Below are 21,826 nucleotides of genomic sequence, written 5' to 3' on the forward strand. Positions count from 1 at the left end.
GATGATAATATTATTTACTTCATGGGGTTGTTATTAGGATCAAATAGATTAATATTTGTAGAATGATTAAAATAGTGCATGGCACATACTAAGCCTTATAAAAGTATTTCTTATGTAAATAAAATAAATGAATCCCTCAGTAGTTTTTCAGCAAGTATGTCTGAGAGTAGTAAATTCTTTATTTCTTTATTTTTTCCTTACTTGTGAATTATAGCATAGCTGGGTATAGAATTCTAAATTGGCATTTATTTTTTCTCAGTAATTCCTTAGCCTCTAGTGCTGCTATTGAAAGTCTGTTATTAGTCTAATTATTATTTCCTTTGAGAGAGTCTGACTTTTCTCTCTATTTTTAAAATTAGGATTTGCAAAATCCTGAAGCAGAAAAATGTTCTGTCATTTTACTAAATGTATATAAATGTGGATTTACTTATATTTTTCCTAATCAGGACAACAACATGTAAAATAGCTCTTACATGCTATTTTCTGTTTTGATAATTTTTCATTCTTTATTATATCCTTCTACTCCTTTTGGGTTTATCTTTTTTTTCCCCCTGGTTTCTTGAATTACATCATTAGAGTTTATTTTTAGCCTTTCTTGTTTTCTAATAAATGTATTTCAGTGAATTAAATTTCCCCTGAATACTTTGGCAGCATCCTTTGCAGAATATAGTTTGGCAATATATATCAAAAGCCTTTCAAATGTTTATGCCATTTGACTGAGAAACTTTACATCTAAGAATCTATGTTAAGGAAATAATCAGATTAATTACGTATAAAAGTTATACATTACCATGTTATTTCCACATTTTTTAAAAGAAGGAAAGGAAAGTACTTTATACTCCAGAGACTTTTTTTCTAATTATAATATATCTGTATGATGCAATATTCTCCAACAAGAAAAGTAATGTGTTTGAATCATTTTTAATGAATTAGGAAAATTTCAGATATAAAGACACATACATAGAGGAAAAAAACTGGAAAGAAATATACTAATATAGTAATAGTGTCAGTGGATGATTTTTATTTTATATTTTATGTTTTTCAGGAGTTTGCAAGCAGTCCCTAATGCTTCCCAGTCCCTACTGACAACAGTGTTAATTCTCCTAATTACAAAATGATATATGCCTATTGTAAAATATGAAAATATTATGAAGCAAAAGTAAGTGTAACTGATTTATTATGGAGTGTCAACTCAGCGGGGTATATAAGATTATGAAATTCCCCCCCACCCCCCAGCTCTGCCTTCATCCATGTTCTGTTGAATCCCCATGAATGAATGTATGAGTGAGTGAGTACTGAGTGGGTGAGAGAGACACTGAGGGAGGGCTGTAGGAAAGAGGAAGGTTTTCCCTCATCAGTTCCCTGAGGAAGCATACAAACTGGGTAAGAGATTACAACTGGTGAAAATACTGATATCTGCAATCCATATCACAGACAAAGAGATTCATCTGCCTATTTATCAAGAGCTCTTAGAAATCAAAAAGAAAAAGCACACAAAAAAAGATGTGAAGAGACTATTCAGATATAATACAAACGCCCTTAAATATTTGCAAGAGTGACAAACTTTTCTCATAATATGAGAAATGCACATCAAAACCATGCTGAGATACCATTTCCCACCTATGGGATTAGCAAAAAATTGAAAAGTTTAAAAAACATTTTTTTTCTTTGTTTGCCCAAGTGGCATGTGGGATCGTAGTTCCCTGACTAGGCATAGAATCTGCGCCCCCTGCATTGGGAGCACAGAGTCTTAACCACTGGACTGCCAGGGAAGTCCCTAAAAAACCTATTGTTAATGAGGCTATAGAGAAGTAGGCATTCTCATACCTTGCCTTGGGGGTTGGAAAATAGAACAACTCCTGTGGAGAATAATTTGACAATATCTACCAAAACTGTAGATAACATTTGCCTTTTAATCCAGATATTCTATTTCTGAGACTCTAAACTACAGATACACTTGCATATGTGTTTTGCAAATACTTGGCATTGTTTCCAGTAGTAAAAAGTAGAAAACAACATAAATGTCCACCAGCAGAGAACTGGTTTAATAAACTGTCCACAGAGTGGAATGGTATGTAGCTATAATAAAAAGTAAGGAAAATTTCTTTATTAAAATATAAATATCTCCAAGATATATTATTAAATGAAAAATGCAAGGTGAAGAACAATGTGTGTATGTGCATGTGTATATAAATATATTTTTTATAAAAATATATAATGAGTTTTATGTAAGAAGGAGAATGAGAATATATATCTGCATTTGCTTCTATTTGCATAATGTCACACGGAAAGGATAAACAAGGGACTAGTAAAATAATTGGGGGAACGGGGGTGAGAATGAAGCTTATCTGTACTTTTTTTCTTTTTGTATTTTTAATGTAGTTTTGATTTGAACATTCTACCTATTTTTAAGATAACACTGAATGACGCCCAATGTCTTTTTGGCATTTATTGATAGTATAATATTGGTTTCTCTATTAATTATTTTATGATTAATTATGTTAATAAAATGTTTTATATGTAATTTTGGCATCTGTAGATTTGTCTGATTTCCTTTTTTTTTTTGTACTATTTTAATCAGGATTTGGTATTATGGTTCTGGAGTCTCCAAAAGCAGGTAACTCACTAAATAACCTAGAAAAAGAAGAGCAAAATAAACTCAAAGCAACCAGAAGGGGATAATAAAGATAAGAGCAGAAATCATGGAAATCGAAAACAAAAATAGAGAAAATCAATGAAACCAAAAGCTGATTCTTAAAAAAAAAAAAAAATCAGTAAAGTTGGTAAATGTCAGACTGACCAAGATAAGAAGAGGGAAGACACAAAGTACTGACATAAAAGAATGAAAGAGGAAATATCGCTAGTCTCCCTATAATATTAAAAGTATAATAAGGAAATACCATGAGCAACTCTGTGCACATTTATGCAACAACTTAAATGAAATGGGCCAATTTCTTGAAAGACACAAATTATCAAAACTCATTTGAAGGAGAAATAAAGTGAATAGTCCTATGCCTATTAAAGAAATCTAATTCATGACTTCCAAAAAAGAAAACTCTAGGTCCAGATGATTTTACTGATGAATTCTACTAAAACTTTAAGGAAGAAATAACAACAATTTGTCACAATCTCTTCCAGAAGATAAAGAAGTAATACTTCCTAGCTCATTTTAATAAAGTCAGCAGTAACCTCATATCAAAATGAGACAAAGTTTACAAGAAAACTACAAACCAATATCCCCCATGTACATAGAAGCGAAAATTTCTCAACAAAATATTAGCAAATCAAATTTGGCAATATATAAAAAGATAACAACCCAATTGTGTTCATTCCAGGAATACAAGACTGATTCAACATTTGAAAGTAAATGTAATTCTCTGCATTCACAGATTTAAGAAAAACTACATGATCATATAAATAGGTACAGAAAAAGTACTTGAAAAATATTAACATTCATTAATAATTACAATTCAGCAAACTAGGAATAGAAGGGAACTTCTTCAGTCTGGTAAAGGTCATCTGCAAAAAATTACAGCTAACATCATACTTAATGGTTAAATATGGAATGCTTTCCTCCTAAGATTGGAAATTAATGCAAGAATGTCTACTGTCACTACTCCTATTGAATATTGTTCTGGAAGTCTTAGCAAATGCAATAAGTCTAGAGAAAAATAAAGGCATTCTAATTGGAAGAAGTAAAACTATTCACAGGTGATATGATTGTCTATGTAAAATATCCCAAAGAATCTATTAAAAAGCTCCTAGAACTAATAAGTTTAGCAAGGTTAGAGGATACAAGGTCAATATACAAAAATCTGTTGTATTTCTATACATTAGCAATGAACAACTGGAAACACATTTAAAAAACAGTATCATTTGTATTAGTTCCAAAGGAGAAAGAGAAATACTTAAGTATAAATATAACGAATTATGTGCAGGTTTTATATGCTAAAACTACAAAGTGCTAATGAGAGAAGTGAAAAGAAGAGCTAAAGAAATGACGAAACATACCATACTTATGGATTGGAAGACTCAGTATAGTTAAGATGTCATTTCTGCTCAAATTGATCTATAGATTGAATGTAATCCCAAACAAAAATTTTTATAGCAAGGTAAAGGAACTAGACTAGCCAAGACAACTTTGAAAAAGAAGAACCAAGTTTGGAGGACTCATACCTGATTTTAAGATATACTCTAAATCTGTAGCAGTCAAGGCAGCATAATCTGGACAAAAGGATAACAAAGCATAATGAAACAAAATCCAGAAATAGACTCACATAAGTATGATCAACTGATTTTTGACAAAGATGCAATAGCGGGGCTTCCTAGGAGGCGCAGTGGTTAAGAATTCGCCTGCCAGTGCAGGGGACCTGGGTTTGTGCCCTGCCCTGGGGAAATCCCACATGCCGAGGAGCAACTAAGCCCATGCACCACAACTATTGAGCCTGTGTGCCGCAGCTACTGAAGCCCACGTGCCTAGAGCCCATGCTTCACGAGAGGCCACCTCAATGAGGAGCCCGTGCACCACAATGAAGAGTAGCCCCCGCTCGCCACAACTAGAGAAAGCCCATGTGAAGCAACGAAGACCCAACACAGCCAATAAACAAATTAAATAAATAAATATATTTTTTAAAAAAAGATGCAATAGCAATTCAGTACAGAAAGGAACGTCTTCAACAAATGGGGCTAGAACTGGACATCCATATGCAAAAATATGAACCTTGATCTACACTTTATACTGCATATGAAAATTAACTGAAAATGGATCATAGCTAAACCACAGTGAGATACCACTTCACATCCCCTAGCATGTCACTAATCAAAAAGACAATAACAAGCAGTGATGGTTAGAATACTCATGTATTACTGGTGGAATTGTAAAATGGTGCAACCACTTTGGAACACAGTTTGGCAGTTCCCCCAAAAGTTAAACACAGAATTGCAAAAAGACCCAGTAATTCTACTCCTGGGTACACCCAAGAGAAATGTAAACATTTGTCCACTCAAAAACATGTACACAAATATTCATAGCAGCAGTGTTCATAATAGTAAAAAGTTGAAACAACTGAAATGTCCATCAACTGGTGAATGGATAAATATATTCATACAGTGGACTATTATTCTGCTGTAAAAAGAAATGAAATACTGATACAGGTTACAACATGGATGGACCTTGAAAATATACTAAGGAAAAGAAGTCGGTCTCAAAATATCACATGTTGTATGATTCAAGTTATATAAAATGCTTAAAATAGGCAAGCTTGAAGAGACAGAATGTAGATTAGTGGTTACTCAAACTAAGGGTAGAAAGTGGAGACCGGGATTTATTGCTAATGGGTATGGAGTTTCTTTGGTGGTGGTGATGGTTGCACAACCCTGAATATACTGAAAACACTTAAATCACATATTAAATGGGTGAATTGTATGGTATGTAAATTATACCTTAATAAAGCTAATTTTTAAAAATGGATCAGACACCTAAATGTAAAACATGATTATTAAACTCTTAGAAGACATAGGAGAAAATCTTCATGACCTTTAGTTAAGCAGAGTTCTTAGATATGTTAGCAAAAGCACAATCCATGAAAGAAAAAATTTGATTTCATCAAAATTTAAAACTTTTACTCTGTGAAGGACACTGTTAAGAGAATAAAAAGACAAATCACAGACTAGAGAAAATGTTTGTATAACAGAGGAATATATCAGAATGTATTTATTAAAAATGCTCTCAAAATTCAACAATAAGAAAGCAAACAAGGGAATTCCCTGGTGGTCCAGTGTTAGGACTTGGCGTTCTCATTGCCAGGACCCCAGGTTCAATCCCTGGTCAGGGAACTAAGGTCCCACAAGCTGCGTAGTGTGGCCAAAAAAAAAAAAAAAAAAAAAAAGAAGCAAGCAAACAACCCATTTTTTTTTTATTGGAGTATAGTTTCTTTACAATGTGTTAGTTTCTGCTGTACAGCATAGTGAATCAGTTATACGTATACATATATCCGCTCTTTTTTAGATTTCCTTCCCACTTAGGTCACCACAGAGCACTGAGTAGAGTTCCCTGTGCTATACAGTAGGTTCTCATGAGATATCTATTGTATACACAGTAGGGTGTGTATAAAATCTCCAGTTCATCCTACCTCCTCTTCCATCCTTAGTAACCATAAGTTTGTTCTCTATATCTATGGCTCTATTTCTGCTTTGCAAATAAGTTCATCTGTACCATTTTTCTAGATTCCACATATAGGCAATATACAATATTAGTTTTTCTCTTTCTGACTTACTTCACTCTGTATTACAGTCTCTGGGTCCATCCATGTCTCTGCAAATGTCACTATTTCATTCCTTTTTATGGCTGAGTAATATTCCATTGTATATATGTACCACATCTTCTTTGTCTATTCATCTGTCAATGGACATTTAGGTTGCTTCCATGTATCCTGGCTATTGTAAATTGTGCTGCAGTGAACATCACAGTGCATGCATCCTTTCAAATTATGGCTTTCTCTGATATATGCCTAAAAGAATGGATAGTCCACCAGAGAAGGTATATGGATGTTACATAAGCACCTGAAGAGATGTTCAACATCATTAGTCATTAGGGAAATGCAAATTAAAATCATAATGACATATTACATGCTGTATTAGTTATCTATTGCTCTGTAACAAATTATCCCAAAACTTAGTGGCATAAGACAAGGTAAGTTTGTTATCTCTGTGGGTCAGGGATCCAGGCACAGCTTAACTGGGTCATCTGTTTCAGTCTCTTGCAAGGCTTCAATCAAGGTGTTGACTTGGGCAGCAGTCCCAAATGAAGGTTCAACAGGGGAAGGATCCACTTCCAAGCATGGTTATTGACAGGACTCAGTTACTTGAGGTTGTTGGACTGTGTACTTCAGTTCCTCACTGGCTGCTGGCTGGAGACCACCCTCAGTCTCTTGCCAAGTAGTTGTCCCCGTTAGGGCAAGCGTGCAAGAAGAGCCATAAAGAGATGACCAGCAAGACAGAAGTCACAGTCTTTTATGAGCTAATCACAGAGGTAACACCCCCATCACTGTTGCCATAATCAGTTCAGTTTATGAAAATGAAAGGACAATTAACATTGTTAGTATTTCTTATTCTGTTTGTTAGAAGCAAGTTATTAGGTCCAGCCCAAACTCAAGAGGAAGGGATTATCCAAGGCCATGGTTACCCAGAGGCATGAACATCATGGGAGCCATGTCAGGAACTTCCTACCACACACCCTTTTCAGATGAGCTAAAATGAAAGCTTCTAACAATTTTGGAGTTCACACTGTAGAGGGCCTTGCAAATGTGCTGAGTGGGTTGAGAGTATCAGCCAGTACAAAAACATTTGAATCATGAAAGTGTCTATGCAGGAGAGAAACCCTATAAATGAGGTAAAGGTGGTGATAGTTGTTGTAGAGCTGCCAATCTTAGAGGTCATCAGAGTCCACACGGAAGAGAAACAATATCCACGTAATAAGCACAGTAAGGGCTTCACCAGATGCTCCCCATGTCTCCATTATATCCTCCACATAGGAGAGAAAGCACGTTGATGTGGTACGTGTGGTAAGAATTTTTCTAAGTGCAAAACTTGGCATACACCAGAGACCCCACAGGGATAGAGACCCTATAAGTGTCATGAGTGCAGTAAGGCTCCTATCAGGCTTCGACCTTTCCATTCACCTGAGAATCCACACGAGAAAAACTGATATTTACAAGTGTGATACATACTTCAGCCAGAAAGGAAATATTCACCTTTAGTAGAATCTACACGGAAGAGAAATTCTCTGTAATCAATGTGCTAATAAGGACTGCCAAAACTGAGTTACAGACATGCAGCAGAGATATGACAATGGTGGGGAAAAGTTCATCTAGAACTTCAAGACTTATAATGAAGTTACGCATAAGAAATAAACCATACTAATAGCCTAAGTGAAATTTAAGTGAAAATATTATTTGTCAGGTGTTTTAATGTTACAAGATATAGAAGCAATCACCGTAAGGTGATTATGAAGAAGCAATAAAAGAAGTTGAAAATAGTTATTTCTATCGGACATCCTGGACCCATAACAAGACTGAAAAGACCTCACAAAGAGTTGGGTTCATACCATGACTTGTCCGGTGGTACAAAATTCTGCCAAGAATATAAATAATCGTGGCGGTAGGTCCACAATGCTGCTTTTCCTGGGTAATTATGTCCTGTGCATTGTCTAAACTCTTGTCTTGAGGTATGTGAAACTTTCCACTTTCACATTTCTCATGTGAGTATTGTTTCTCACAGTGTGGTTTGTAGATCAGAATTACCTGAGGTGAATACCTTAGTATTTAGTGTACGAAAACTTCAGTGTACATAATTATCAGGGGTGAACACTTGTTAAAATGCAGATTACTGAGCCTCAACCACGTCTAGTTAGTCTACAGGTGTGGGGACCAAGGATTTGCATTTGTAAAAGCTCCTCTGCCCCTTGTGGGTGATTATTATGTATACTGCCTTATGGGATGTTTGCATAGATTAAAAAAAAGAAACAAAATCTTAAGTGGCATTTTACTAGTGTGCTGAACCTATTGAATACAGAAATTTCTACCAATAAATTGATCGAAGTAGGAGGTAAAATTTAGGAGACTTGAAAATGCACATTGGCTGCCGAGGAAATATTAACAAAGGGCTCTCTGACATCACCCATGATGAGATGAGTGATGGCCACAAATGAAAACTAATGGGGACAAAGCAACCACAAATCAGCTTTTAAATAATGTTATTTCTCTTGTTTCTTTCTTCTTCTTCTTCTTCTTTTTTTTTTTTTTCTGTGGCTACTTTGAGTCTTCGTTGCTGTGCATGGGCTTTCTCTAGTTGTGGAGAGCAGGGACTGCTCTTTGTTGTGGTGTGCAGGCTTCTCATTGTGGTGGCTTTTCTTGTTGTGGAGCACTGGCTGTATGTGCGGGGGCTTCAGTAGTTGTAGCACACGGGCTCAGTAGTTGTGGGCACAAGCTTAGTTGCTCCATGGCATGTGGGATCTTCCTGGCCCAGGGATTGAAACTGTGTCCCCCGCATTGGCAGGCAGGTTCTTAACCCCTGCACTGCCAGGAAAGTCCCAATGATGTTATTTCTAAAGCTTCAAACAGCATGAAACATGATGGGGTGTGGGAACATACAACTTGATAAGGGGAATCTGGTATGAGTCTATTATATATGAACAAAAAAACAGATTGAGAAATTCCTGTAGTCGAGTAGGATGATGGTTAAGTTATCCTTAGTGCAACGGTGATTAAATTAGAAACATCAGGGACTTCCCTGGCAGGCCCGTGGTTAAGACTTCACCTTCGAGTGCAGGGGTGTGGGTTTGATCCCTGGTTGGGAGCTAAGATCCCACATACCTCAAGGCCAAAAAGCCAAAACATAAAACAGAAGCAATATTGTAACAAATTCAATAAAGACTTTAAAAATGGTCCACATCAAAAAAAAATCTTTAAAAAAAAGAGAAACATCAGCATAAATTCAGTCTGCCACTGAAATAATTCATGCTGTCTCTGGCATCCGCCTATTTACTGTAAATAAGCATAGGGAATGGCATAAACATGAAATTTATAGCCTAATCTGAATCTGTATCAGTAGTTTCCAAATGTGCCTGGGCATCAGAATCAACTGCAGCTTGTTAAAAATATAGTCGTCTTGGGTTCCACCCCAGGAGGCTGAGATTCAGCATCTCTGTGAGAAGGCCTGACTAAGCATCTAAGTCCCAGGTTTTGGAACTGCTGCTGTATACGCCTTTTCTAAATGAAATCTGGGCTTCCTAGAGGCTAGCTGATTCAGAATCTTGGTCATGGCAACTAAGATGGGGTCTGGAACATCCTGTTAAGTTACGGATGCTGACAGAGTTTCCTGGGGATGTAATTAAGGGGAGTAAAAGAATCAGACAAAAGAGTTGATAAACAGTTTGAGTTGTCAGAGCAATCTCTGATCACCCTTACTCAGGGCCAATGAATATGTTCCACAAGTACTGTTTAAAGAATATAAAAATAATTTTGTACTTATCAGCAGTTCCTCACTGAAAAATGTTTCTGGTACTGGAACACGTTGCTCTATAAGTAAGAAGCTGTTGGCCCTGTAGTAAATAAGCCCCTTTTTTTGACATGGTACCATAGGAGTGAGTGAACCAATAGGCTCCAAGCACCCACTTCCAGGTTCTCTATAGAAACCTTAAGATGGGGCTCTGATACTTTTTCAGAGACATTCCATAGAATTCAGTAAGGAGCAGGTATCTACTTCTGAAAAGAGGCTGAGGAGGGGCAAAGAGGTCAAAAAGACTGAGCAGTTGTCAAGGGCAGGGCTACTGTGCTGTCCATCCTGTTTTGATGACATTTTAAGACATTTAACACCTTGGCTCCTCTGAAATCAGCAAACAGCTGAGGGTGAGGTCCCTTCAGGAGACAAACCATGATCAGGAGAAGCTTCCTCACTAAGTGCTTTGCCAGCACACTTGTCTGGGACTAAAGGTGAGAAATTTGGGGGCAGAGATGGAGGGGAATCACTGTTTTGGAGGGTCCACTGCACCCTAACAAATAAGCTTTTATTTATTTTATTTTTTAAATTTATTGTTAGGAGAGTTACTTAGCTTTATTATTATTTTTAATTGAAGTATGGTTGATTTACAATATTATGTTAGTTTCAGGTGTGCAAAATAGTGATTCCATATTTTTATAGATTATACTTATTTAAAGTTATTATAAATATTGGCTGTATTCTACGTGCTGTACAATACAGCCTTGCAGCTTAAGACTTTATTTTAATAATCTATTAAGCAACTAATGTGATCATTCTACATGGCTAGGTTATGGAGGATAAACACAAACCATCTCCCTTACCTCCTCTGATTCCTCCGGCTGACCTGGGCCACATGGAACACCAAAGCATCCTTGGCAAGTTCCCCGCTAAGCAGCGAAATCAACTTCTTTATCAAGCCTTTCTCCCAACTTAAAATTTCCTCTTAAATTGGAAGTAGTTATTTTCATTAATGTCTTGGTTTGTGTTAAGCTTTTTAAATTAATGCCTGAGCCCTGGAACGGCTACCAGGTTTCGCTTAGGGAGTTACTTTTCTCCTCTCCTACTGTCCCTATTCCCCACATCTTGGAAATGTTACCCTCAAGTGACTATGATTGTCATCTTTCCTTTTGATCTATTTCTCACCCGCCCTTTGCCTGTACGCCAAGCTTCAGAATTGGAAATGAGTAATATCTCTCAGGCCAGGGCTATCCTGCGGCTAAATAATCTCTAAAGAGTGTAGTTCTTGGTAATCCTTGATGGGCTTCTTGCATGTAGTCCCTTCACCATAGATAATTTTGATTGCAAGTTCTTTCGCTCAAACGTCAAGGATGACCATGGCTTAACTGGTACAGCTATAATGGAAAATAGTATGGGGTTTCCTCAAAAAATTAAAAATAGAACTGTCATATGATCCAGCAATTCCACTCCTAGGTATTCATCTGAGGGAAAGGAAAACACTAACTTAGAAGGATATTTGCACCCCCATGTTTATTACAGCATTATTTACAATAGCCAAGATATGGAGACAACCTAAATGTCCATCCATAAATAAATGGATAAAGATATGCGTGCGCGCATGCACACACACGCGCACACACACACAGGAGTATTATTCAGCCATGAAAGAAGGAAATCTTGTCACTTGTGACAATATGGATGGATCTTGAGGGCATTTTGCTAACTGAAATAAGTCAGACAGGGAAAGACAGATACTTTATGTTATGATCTCACTTGTGTGTGAAATGCAAAAAAACAAACAACAAAACCCAGGTTTATAGCCATAGAGAACAGATTGGTAATTGCCAGAGGGGTAGGGGGTGAAATGGGTAAAGGGGATTGAAAGGTACAACTTCCAGTTATTAGGTAAATAAGTCATAGTGATATAATGTACAGCATGGTGACTATAGTTAATATACTATATTGCACATTTGAAAGTTACTAAGACAGTAAATCTTAAAATTCTCATCACAAGAGAAAATGATTTTTGTAACTGTGCATGGTGACAGATGTTAACTAGACTTACTGTGATGATCATATTACGGTATACGAATATTGAATCATTATGTTGTATACCTGAAATTAATATAATGATATACGTCAATTACACCTCAGTTAAAAAAAACAGGATGACCATGACTAATTTAAAAGACTCTCAGTGGAGACAAAAGTAAATAAGCATTGAATACGTTCTTTTTTTTAATTGAAGTATAGTTAATTCGCAGTGTTTTGTTAGTTTCAGGTGTACAGCAAAGTGATTATATGCATAATTACTTATATGATTATATATATTTGTTTTCAGATCCTTTTCCATTTTAGGTTATTATCCTGTGCTACAGAGTAGGTCCTTGTTGTTTATCTATTTTATATATAAAATAAGTTCTTTTTTAATGGTATAAGTAGAGGAATTTAGTACAAAGCAGGTAGCTTTGGTAGTACCAGGTAGCTGGCCCTCTCTCCCAGTCTCTCAATCTCCCTCTCCACCAGTTCTGAATATAATTGTTAGCGCCTCTCTACATTTGGGATACGGAGCCACACTTTGCTTAATTTAGTCATATTGTTCTAGTTAAACGAATTGCAATCCTCTAAATGGATTTGTATGGTCTCGATATTCATTTCATTCCAAATACCGTTAACTTGCTATAGCCATAAAGTCCTTGAAGCCAGTTTCCTCACTTGTTTTTAAAATTTCCAGAGCTTCACTTACCCATTCAAATTGACTTAAATTCAACCATGAATTGTCCTCAGCAGTCTAATTGGATGGATAGATTTAGTAAACGTTCGTGCCTTGAAAGCCACTCACTCGTTTAAGGAGCATGCATTGAGTGCAGGTCCTGTGCCAGGCCATCTGATGGGAAAGGCTGGCCTGCTCATTCCTCCTCCATGTGCCCCTCTGCGTGGACTGGCAATGCATGTCCTCTCTGGGAGCTAGCCCAGCTTGGCCAGCACAATAGGCGTCACTCAGCATCCTGGAACCTAATAAGAACTGTTCATCTGGAGGACATCGATGGGGCCACGTGCAGCATGATTCCCTTTACTCATCTCCCACGAGTAGCTGGAACTCACATTCCATGGAGGCTCTCAGTAATAGCAGGAGGAAGCGTGGGTGACCTAGACAATTAGGTAGATGTCTATGACTTGAAGCAGTGAATAAGGAATCACCTACAGTTTTATACCAGGTGTGGAATAAACAAAACTGGATGTTTCAGGCAGAAAATTGGCAGAAACACTATTTAGAAAGTATGTGATAGCAGTAGATGCTAGTAAGAAACAGTGTTTCAGTCATGGAGTGATAGAGACCTAGCTCAGGGAAGGGAGAGTATGGGAGGATCTGAGAGCTATTTCCTAGAAAACTATGGAAAACAAGGGGAAAACTGGTGGCAGAAAGTAGTGTATTCATTCAAGCCGACACCATAGTTTCCAAGAGGGAATATTCTGAAGATGGAAAAGTCAGATTTATCCAAGGGTTCCTAATAACGCAGAGGAAGGCACCTCTGCTATAGGTGGCTGTTTATGACTCCTTCCTCAGCCCTGGCACCAATGGCACTTCTCAGCCTCTGTCGACCAAGGTCTCTCCACCCCTCCAGACAGCTCTGTTAGGACCCGAGATAACAGCACACCAGCTGCCCCTCTAGCTCCTGGCTACCAGGAAACATCTGTACCCCTTGTCACGGCACATTCCAGGAATGAGACCAGTCCCTGTGCAGCAGAACACCCTGAACAGTGCAGTGAAACAGCCCTCCTCTGACATCCACGGTCTGCTGTAGCTATTCCCGGCATCCCCAAGCCTCTTTGCTCCCAGCTCCGGGAGCACGACTCAAAGCCGTCTTGGTGAGCGCTTTGAGACCCCCTCAATAGACTTGAGTTCCAGGGTGGCAGCCTCCCACCTGACTGCCAGAATGGAGGGAGTGTTGCCAAACCTGGCTCCCTGTGCATTGATGCCAAATAAAAATACAGAGACAGAGAATTGGAAGATAAGAAATAGAGAGGCTTTTTATTTTCTTTGCCAGGCAAAGGGAAGACGTAGTAGGCTAGCGCCTCAAGAACTGTGCCCCCCTCCTTGGGGAATTGGAGATTTTATACGTGGGGCTCACAGCCCTGGGTATATGATAAGGATCAAAAGTAGTGAAGGTCTTGCATTTCTTTTCTTCTGCAAATTTATGGCCAAAGCTGGCATCAGGTGGTACAGCAACAAGGTCTGGTGTCCCTGAAGTTATTGGCCTGTAACCTTCTTTCTGAAATGAAGAGTGCTACAAGGGAGTGTAGGGGGAGAAGAAATGCCAGGTGCAAAGGGTAACGCACAGGGAGTCAGAGAGTAATCAGCTTTGTGAAGGACAAGTCTAGCTACAAGTGTTTGTTAGTAGTAACAGCTAAAGAGAAACCAAGATTGTTTAACTCTTTCAGGCCTATGTTGTTTCCCCAGCCTGTTCATTGTTTCCTTGTTTTTCCTGCTTATCAGGAGAGGAAAAAACCTTATTTCTATTTTGGTTGGCAACTGGAGGAATCTCTTAGTTTGGAATCTGCAACCTTTCTCCAAAGAGAAATGGTCGCTGATCTCACTCTCTGCCCCCTTTCGAGCTCCTTGGTCCGGCTGAGGGCTCGAGGAGTTCTAGAAAGGATTCTTGGGCCATTTTCTTTGCAGATCCTCAGAGGGTGATTTGGCCTCTCACCTGGGATTTCACATCTGTTGTATCTTGTGGCATCTTGTTTCACATCTATTATAACTTGTTGCCAAGTCAAAACTTCATTTTTAACAACTCATTTCACTTTAAAGAACACTCAGTACTACCCAGGAATTCACAGTTCACTAATTAGCATGCTGCCTGCCTACGGAGGCAACTCAAAAGTCAGAACAATGGTCTCTGAAGTTGCAGAGCCTGGGTTCAAACCCTCTCTCTGCCCACCTAGCAGCTGGGTGACCTCAGGCAAGTTATTTAACTTCTCTGTGCCCCATTTCCTCATCTGAAGAATGGGCTTCAAATGTACTTAACTTCACAGTGTTGTTATGGGGATTAAATGAGTTGACACCTACAAAGTGCCTAGAACATTCCCTGAAGTCTAGTAAGCACTCAGTAGGCATTAGGAGTTGTTACTGTCTCCTCTTTCCGGAAACCAGCTGCAGGTCACCCCTCTCGCACTTGATGACTTTGCCTCATATTTTATTGAAAGAATGAGGCAACGAGAAGGGGAAGCCCACTCACTTCTTCCTGCTACCAAACCTACCAGCATACCTGCTTCTGTACTAATATTCTTTCTTTCCTCTGCCCGTTAAAAATATCTTTGCCAACCTCCCCACCCTGTTCACCATCAAGGATTTCTTTGACATCCCCCCTCTCCACTGTCATTGACTTTCCCAGCTGACAGCATGCAGACACCTCTTAAAACAAGAGCAAAAAAAAACCCAAACGCTTCCTCAACCCTGCATCCCTCAAGGTGGGAGGCGGGGGAGGGGTGGAGAGAGCGGAAGAGAGACTCCACATCTCCCTAGTGCAGCTGCTGAGAGAAAAAAAATTATCTAATAAATGAGGTCAAGTCCTAAGCACAGCACCCAGCTTACACCAAGTGCATTGATGTTAGCCATTATTATTGTCATTGTTGCCACTATTCTTCTCAATTTTCATTTCAGTTCTTGCTGCCAGAGTGGAATCTCTTAAAAAGATATTTCAGGCAATGATAAGGGATTCAAATTTAAGATGCGACTCACACAACTCCCTTGAAATAAGGAAAGGTTCTCTAACAGCCTGTTTCCACTCTGTCAGTCAGAGCCCACCCTCCTCTACCTGCCAATTGCCAGTTTTAATTATCTCACTCTCTTACTCTAAATATTTTTCATTGACGTTTCCGCATATGAAAAGACCATACGTTTTAAACATTTCAAAAACGAATGTGTTCTTCAGTCATTTTAGAATTTGCTCGCCTCCACCCCCACCCCCAGCCAACGCCACCTTCCACTCCAGCCCCACCCCCAGTCCCACCCCTGATCAGAGTTTCTGATGACACTTCTCTTTCGACTTAGACGAGCTGAACTCTTTGGGGATGCAGGGAAGATGGGCAGTCCTCAGACAATATTTTCTCAGTGTACATCTTTTTTTATTTCCCTATTTTACAATCTAAATGTGAATACTTAAAAACAAAAAGAATTTAACCTCCCTACCCCTTGCCAATAAGAGCACAGCCTCACATCACTTTTAGTGTCGGAAGACTGTCACGCTCACGTTGACACTTCTTGACAAAGGGCTGTCTCACTCACTCGTGGCTGCTGCTGGGTAATACTGGTGCTCTGCTTTCAGTCCCCAAGTGTTTTCGTGGGGCCCTTTTACATTGCAAACACCGATTTCATTCAAGATTTCCTTCAGGTACACCACAGGTTGCACAGTGATGCCAGCCAAGTCCTGTATGTTGTAATACTGGCATTTCTCAAAGGCAGCAAGTAGCAAGGTTAAAACCTGGTCTTTATCAGCCTTCACTCTCTTTCCATTTTCTTTCCTTTTCTTCTCATTTTCAATATTGTACTGATGATTGGCAACAGGCTTATAATTGGTCGTGACCACCTTCTCCAGTTTCTGTACGGTTCTGACAGGCTTGGAAGACTCCTCTAGTTGCTTTCTCTTCAGCCTCACGTGGCTTTCACTCAGAGCAGGTCTGCATTCTCCCCGATGTACTACCGTTCCTTCCAGGGAGAGCTGATCTGGTGCACGCTCCGTCAGCACTGTGAGGAGCTGCCCTCTGACCCCCTGCAAGAGAATCTGTTGCTCCCTGGGAGCGTTGACTGGGGCAGGTTGTCCCCCTGTACCCCGAATGTCTGTAAGTTCCGTATTCAAAATAAATGAGATTTCAGACTTTCCTTGATTTTGGGCAATCTGCAGCTTCCCTACTTCACTGCTTCCAGAAGCTTCAGACCACTGCTGTGACAGGTATTTGGGAACCTTCACCAGCCACCTCCTCTGGTTCTGTTGGATTCCCTCCAAGTTGAGTGGAATGCTCTGGGGCTTGGGTCTGCTGCCTCAGGAGGCCGTGTGCACCTGAGCTGAGGGTGCAGAGGGTGGGCCAGTTAGGGATGAAGGGGGAAGCAGGACACCAAAACCAGCTGCTGGAATCCAGGAACCTAGCAAGGAAGTGTAATACACATGCTGACTTCACAAATGTTAAAAGATAGAGTCCTAGAATCTAGAGAGTACTATACAATTGTCAAATTTTTCATACTAAGGGAAGATGGGAAACCATCATAAAAGTGGGGAGTTTGGTAAGTAAGTGTGGCACATCCTAAAAACAAAGTACTTTAGCAACTAAAATTACAGGAGCTCCTGTCTACTGATGGGAAGAGGTTTCTAAGACACAGCCATCTCCTAAACACCTTCCTTACCACCCTGTTTCTCCCTGTCCCTCTCCCCTGCCTTATTTTTCTCCAGCGCACCAGTCAACATGAAATATCCTAGATACTGTATATTTTTATATATTTATTATAGTATCTCCTCCCCACTAGACTTGTAAGCACCATGAGGGTAGAGTTTGTGGCTTTCACTGCTGTAGGCATTTAATAATGTTATTTATTTATTGGAAGGAAAGAAATGTCTTATTTGATTGGTTTGTTTGTTGTGAAAAAATAGAGGGGAAGTGGACACCCCCACCTCTGCCCTGCCCAGGTCCCACACGCCCAGAATTCAGATACCCTCCCTTGCTCTCCTGCCTACCCAGGATGTGTGCACACGAGGAGGGCCTCGGCTTGGGGGCTCATCCTCCCTGCCAGCCTGGCCTGAGCACAGGGAGAGTCCCCGACACCAGCTGTTGGCAGAGGCATCGGAGGCCACAGAGATGAGTAGGTTCCAGGCCTATATTTTGTTTCTTCTTCTCCCCCTTCCCCCGGCCCATATTTTGAGGTCCAGAGCGCGGGCGTCTGCAACTGACTTGCAGGCAGAGCAGTCCTGCCTCGCAGCTCTGAAAGCCCACCGTGGAGCAGCCGCCACCACCATAGCTTCAACAACCTCTGCTCTGCCATGTTCTCTCTGACCGAAGTGGAGAAAGCTTCCAATTCAAATCCAGATTCATTTAAACCAGAAGGAGCTGAGAGGTTGTATTTCTTAAGATAACCTCCCTGGGCGCCCTCACGCCTAAGGCAGAGAGAGCAAAGAGTGAGTATAATTTTACAGCAGGAAGCCGGGAAGGAAGCCCCTTCTACCAGGCTGAGACTCACCAGGGCAGGCAGAAAGCTGCACTGTGCTAAGAAAGGCTTGCAAGGGAGGGGGCTCCCGGCTGAGCAAGGGCGCACTCAGACCCCAGGCTGCCTCTCCCTGGAAGGAAGAACACGCTTGCTCTACACAGCTCTATTTATTGCCACCTTTAGGGAGTTCCTTGATGGGATTGGGTTACAACCACCCTGCAAATCCAATCACCTTGACTCAGTTATGGGTTTTCCCCACATCTCCTAAAGCACACCCACGAGGGAGGATGGCTTAATGGATTATTTCCTCCACGGAACCCATTTTCCTTAATTCTCCAGTGCAGGGTGGGTTCAAGGGAAGGCAGCTTGCTTTGGCATCTTTAGAAAGACTGGAGATGCAGGTGCTCTGAGGAGTTGTTGGACACGTTATTCCTAGTCCCTGACCAGCCACTTACAATGAATTAGCATTGCCCTCACCATCCTCTGGCTAAATGCCGAAAGTCCTCATTCCCCCCCTTTGCTGCCTTCATCTTAAAACACTGTCTTCCCATGGGTTCCATGATGCCCCTGCTCCTGGGTTTCCTTTGGCCTCGCGGGCTGCCATTTCCAGTCTCCTTTGTGGGCACCTCAGGACGTCGTGGGCCATCAATGCTGTTCCTTGTTCCCAGGTGCTGTCCCTTCTCACTCTACACACCTTTTGAAGATTATATTATTTCTGCTGCTGCCTCTCAAAGGAGCATCCCTAGTTCCAGTCTCTCTCCCGAGCTTCTGGCAGCCCACCCAAAGGCCAACTGATGTCCTACAATGCACTAGATTCATAATAGGTCAAAGCCAGGACCCATCACCTTCTCATGGCTTCTCCCCACAAACAAACCTGCTCTTCCAGTATTCCCCATCTACCCTGTTTCCTAAACCAGAAACTTGAGGTTAAGCTTACTCTTCCCTTTATCTCGCTCCCAATGAGCCAGCAAGTTCTGCCCAATTTGCCTCCTTAATTCATCTAAACTGCCCCCACTGTCCCCATGCCCTGGCCCAGCTGAGGCCACTCTGTGACTATTCTCTCCTGATTCAGGGCAATAGCTTCTTCACTGAACTTCCTTCCTCTGTCACTATATTCCACACACTGGAGTCAGAGTGGTGTTTCTAAAACATGATTCTAAACATGTCTTTTTCTTTCTTAATAGCTTTCGGAGCCTACCTACCTTTCACAGAATGAAGTCCATTCTCTTTCAGGTGGCTTGCAAAGCCTTTCCAAAAGAGACTACTGCTCAGTGTCATCTCTTGCAGAAACTCCCTAAAACTCCACTTGTAATGAGCTTGTACACTCAGTTTAACCTCCATGGCTCTCTCTTGCAACCAGGTCTTCGTTATTATTTCCTTTCACCGACATTGCTGCCATAATAACCCCACCCCACTGGCTCAGCTAATTCTTCTTCCCAACCCCCACTCCCAGCATCTGCCCCTCCCCCTGCAGCCTCCTCCTCAGCCACATGAACCACGAGATCCCATTCTTCTTACAGGTATCACCTGAGAAGTCTCTTTCTCTATCCTGAACCACCAAGTCTGGCATGGGTACCCTCTTGTGTGTTTCCATGGTACTCTCTGCCTCCCCTATCAGCACTGAGCACATGTTTTCTAATGACCTTTTGCTTATTTGTGTCTCCATTATATGGCAAGCACTTTGTGACAACAGACCGTGTCTGTCTTGTTCCTCACTAAATGCCAGCACAGGAGTTGCTAAATAAAAATTGATAGCATAAGTGAAGGATTGATGGAATCCTAAACTGGCATTGCCTTTTTGGAAAACTATTTGGCCGCATGAAACAGGAGCCTGCCCCTCACAGATATTGCCTCTGGACAACCAGAGGAGACAGCGTAGTGGTGAGGGCTTGAAGCACATGCTCTGGAATTGGGATGCCCAAGTTCAAATCCTGGCCCTGCCACTTACAGACTGTGTGGCCTTGGGGGCGGGGATGGGGAGGTGTCAACCTCTCCAATGCCTCCTTTTCCTCATTGGAAAAATGGGAATAATAATAGTGCCTACCTTATAAGGTTGTTGTGAGGATTAAAGGATTTAGTAAAGTGCATGACATGTAGTGAGGGCTCAGTAAATATTAACTTACCCACCAGAATGTCAGTTCCGTAATGGTAAGGAGTTTTGTCTGTTTACTGCTGTATAATATAAACAGTGTCTGGCATCAAATAGGTGCTTAAAACATATTTGTTGAATAAATAGGCAAAATTCAAATGAAACTAATTTTATTTCAGCATACTTGTAACAGGAGCCACCATGCCAATCCAAGCGGTCTCTTTCAGTACCCAGGCTCCTAACCTCTAATTCTACTGCCTTGAAGAGCTAAATGCAAAAATATTAGGGGAACCAGAGGAGAACATTTTTGTTATAGTCTAGTGGTCGTAAGGTTTTCCTGAGGAAAATGCAAAAATCATGAAGTAAAATTTAGGCAAGCCTAACTACGCAAAAAATGAAAATATCTGCTTTACAGAAGATTACGTAAAGAACAAATGACAGACTGGAAAGAAATATGTGCAACATCTTAAAACCAACAAAGGATTAATATCTGGATTATATATGAAGGTGCTGGCAGTCAACAAGAACATTATTCTGTGAGAGTGTTTTTGGATGAGATTAGCATTTAAATGATGGACTTTGCTTTTTTTAACTTTAGTTTATTTTTGGTTGGGTCTTTGTTACTGCGTGTGGGCTTTCTCTAGTTGTGGCGAGCAGGGGCTACTGTTCAGTGCAGTGCATGGGCTTCCCACTGCAGTGGCTTCTCTTGTTGCGGAGCATGGGCTCTAGGCGCGCAGGCTTCGGTAGTTGCAGCACGTGGGCTCAGTAGCTGTGGCTCGAGGGCTGTAGAGTGCAGGCTCAGTAGTTGTGGCGAATTTCCTCAAATGGAAAGACTTCACCAAGGACTTAGCAGAATGAACTGAAAAAGGAATATGGTAATGAAATTTCAGAAATCAAGGATTAAGAAAAATATCTTAAAACCACAAAGAAAACAAATTCCCTATCAATAGAATATGCATCAGGTTGATTTTAGAGTTCCAATGAAAATTTACAATACTCATTGTAAAAATACAGTGAAGCAATAGCTTCAAATTTCTGAGAGAAAATAAAGTTGAAGCTAAAACTCTAACTCAACCAAATTCTCATTCTAGTGTTGGGGCTTGTCCCCTTGTGTTCCCATCCCATTTCCCAGCGTAGTTGCTTAATAGAAAGAGCACAGAACCAGGTGCCAGGATTTGGGTCTTAGTATTGTTATTCCAAGGCTATATGGCCCTGGGCAAGTGTCTTCATTTATCTGGGCATAGTTTCTTCTTCCTTATAATGGAGGTAACATCCCTGCCTGGTGAACTTCTAACGAGACAAACAGTGAGAAATGTGTGGGAGCATCTAATGCGATGACTAGAAGGAGGCTCTAAATTCTCCTTGACCCATCCCCCTGGTCCAGGTCCTTCTTTCCCCAGTGCCCATACCCCAGGCCCATTTGAGCTCAATTATTGCTTGGTGAGAAGGTCAGTATTGGTGTTTTCCTCATGTTCAGTCCCTTTCCTGGGCATATACAGTAGGCTGCTTTCTCATGGTGGGGAGATAAGAGGCTCCTTGCAGTT

At 40.5% G+C, this 21,826-nt stretch overlaps 2 protein-coding genes and 1 pseudogene across 8 annotated transcripts in view; 1 reads left to right on the plus strand and 2 right to left on the minus strand.

Moving 5' to 3' along the window:
• The window catches only part of LOC130835466 (zinc finger protein 239-like), a 34,864-nt gene extending 32,394 nt beyond the window's left edge, over positions 1 to 2,470 (plus strand). For both annotated transcript variants that reach the window (XR_009048934.1, XR_009048935.1), the window contains one exon: positions 1,046 to 2,470. The gene's annotated coding sequence lies outside the window, so the exon portion shown is untranslated. The remainder of the gene's footprint in view (positions 1 to 1,045) is intronic.
• Positions 2,471 to 16,223: 13,753 nt separating this feature from the next.
• LOC130856719 (general transcription factor IIF subunit 2-like) lies at positions 16,224 to 18,031 on the minus strand (annotated as a pseudogene).
• Positions 18,032 to 20,464: 2,433 nt separating this feature from the next.
• RIMS3 (regulating synaptic membrane exocytosis 3) overlaps positions 20,465 to 21,826 on the minus strand; it is a 54,942-nt gene continuing 53,580 nt past the window's right edge. For 5 of the 6 annotated variants that reach the window (XM_057706950.1, XM_057706953.1, XM_057706952.1 and 2 more), the window contains one exon: positions 20,465 to 21,141. In XM_057706950.1, coding sequence (XP_057562933.1) covers positions 21,008 to 21,141 — 134 coding nt within the window. In that variant the 3' untranslated portion in view covers positions 20,465 to 21,007. The remainder of the gene's footprint in view (positions 21,142 to 21,826) is intronic. The other variant, XM_057706955.1, reaches the window with a different exon arrangement.

This window comes from Hippopotamus amphibius, chromosome 1 (genome assembly GCF_030028045.1).
Source record: "Hippopotamus amphibius kiboko isolate mHipAmp2 chromosome 1, mHipAmp2.hap2, whole genome shotgun sequence".
In the NCBI taxonomy this organism is placed as follows: Eukaryota; Metazoa; Chordata; class Mammalia; order Artiodactyla; family Hippopotamidae; genus Hippopotamus; species Hippopotamus amphibius.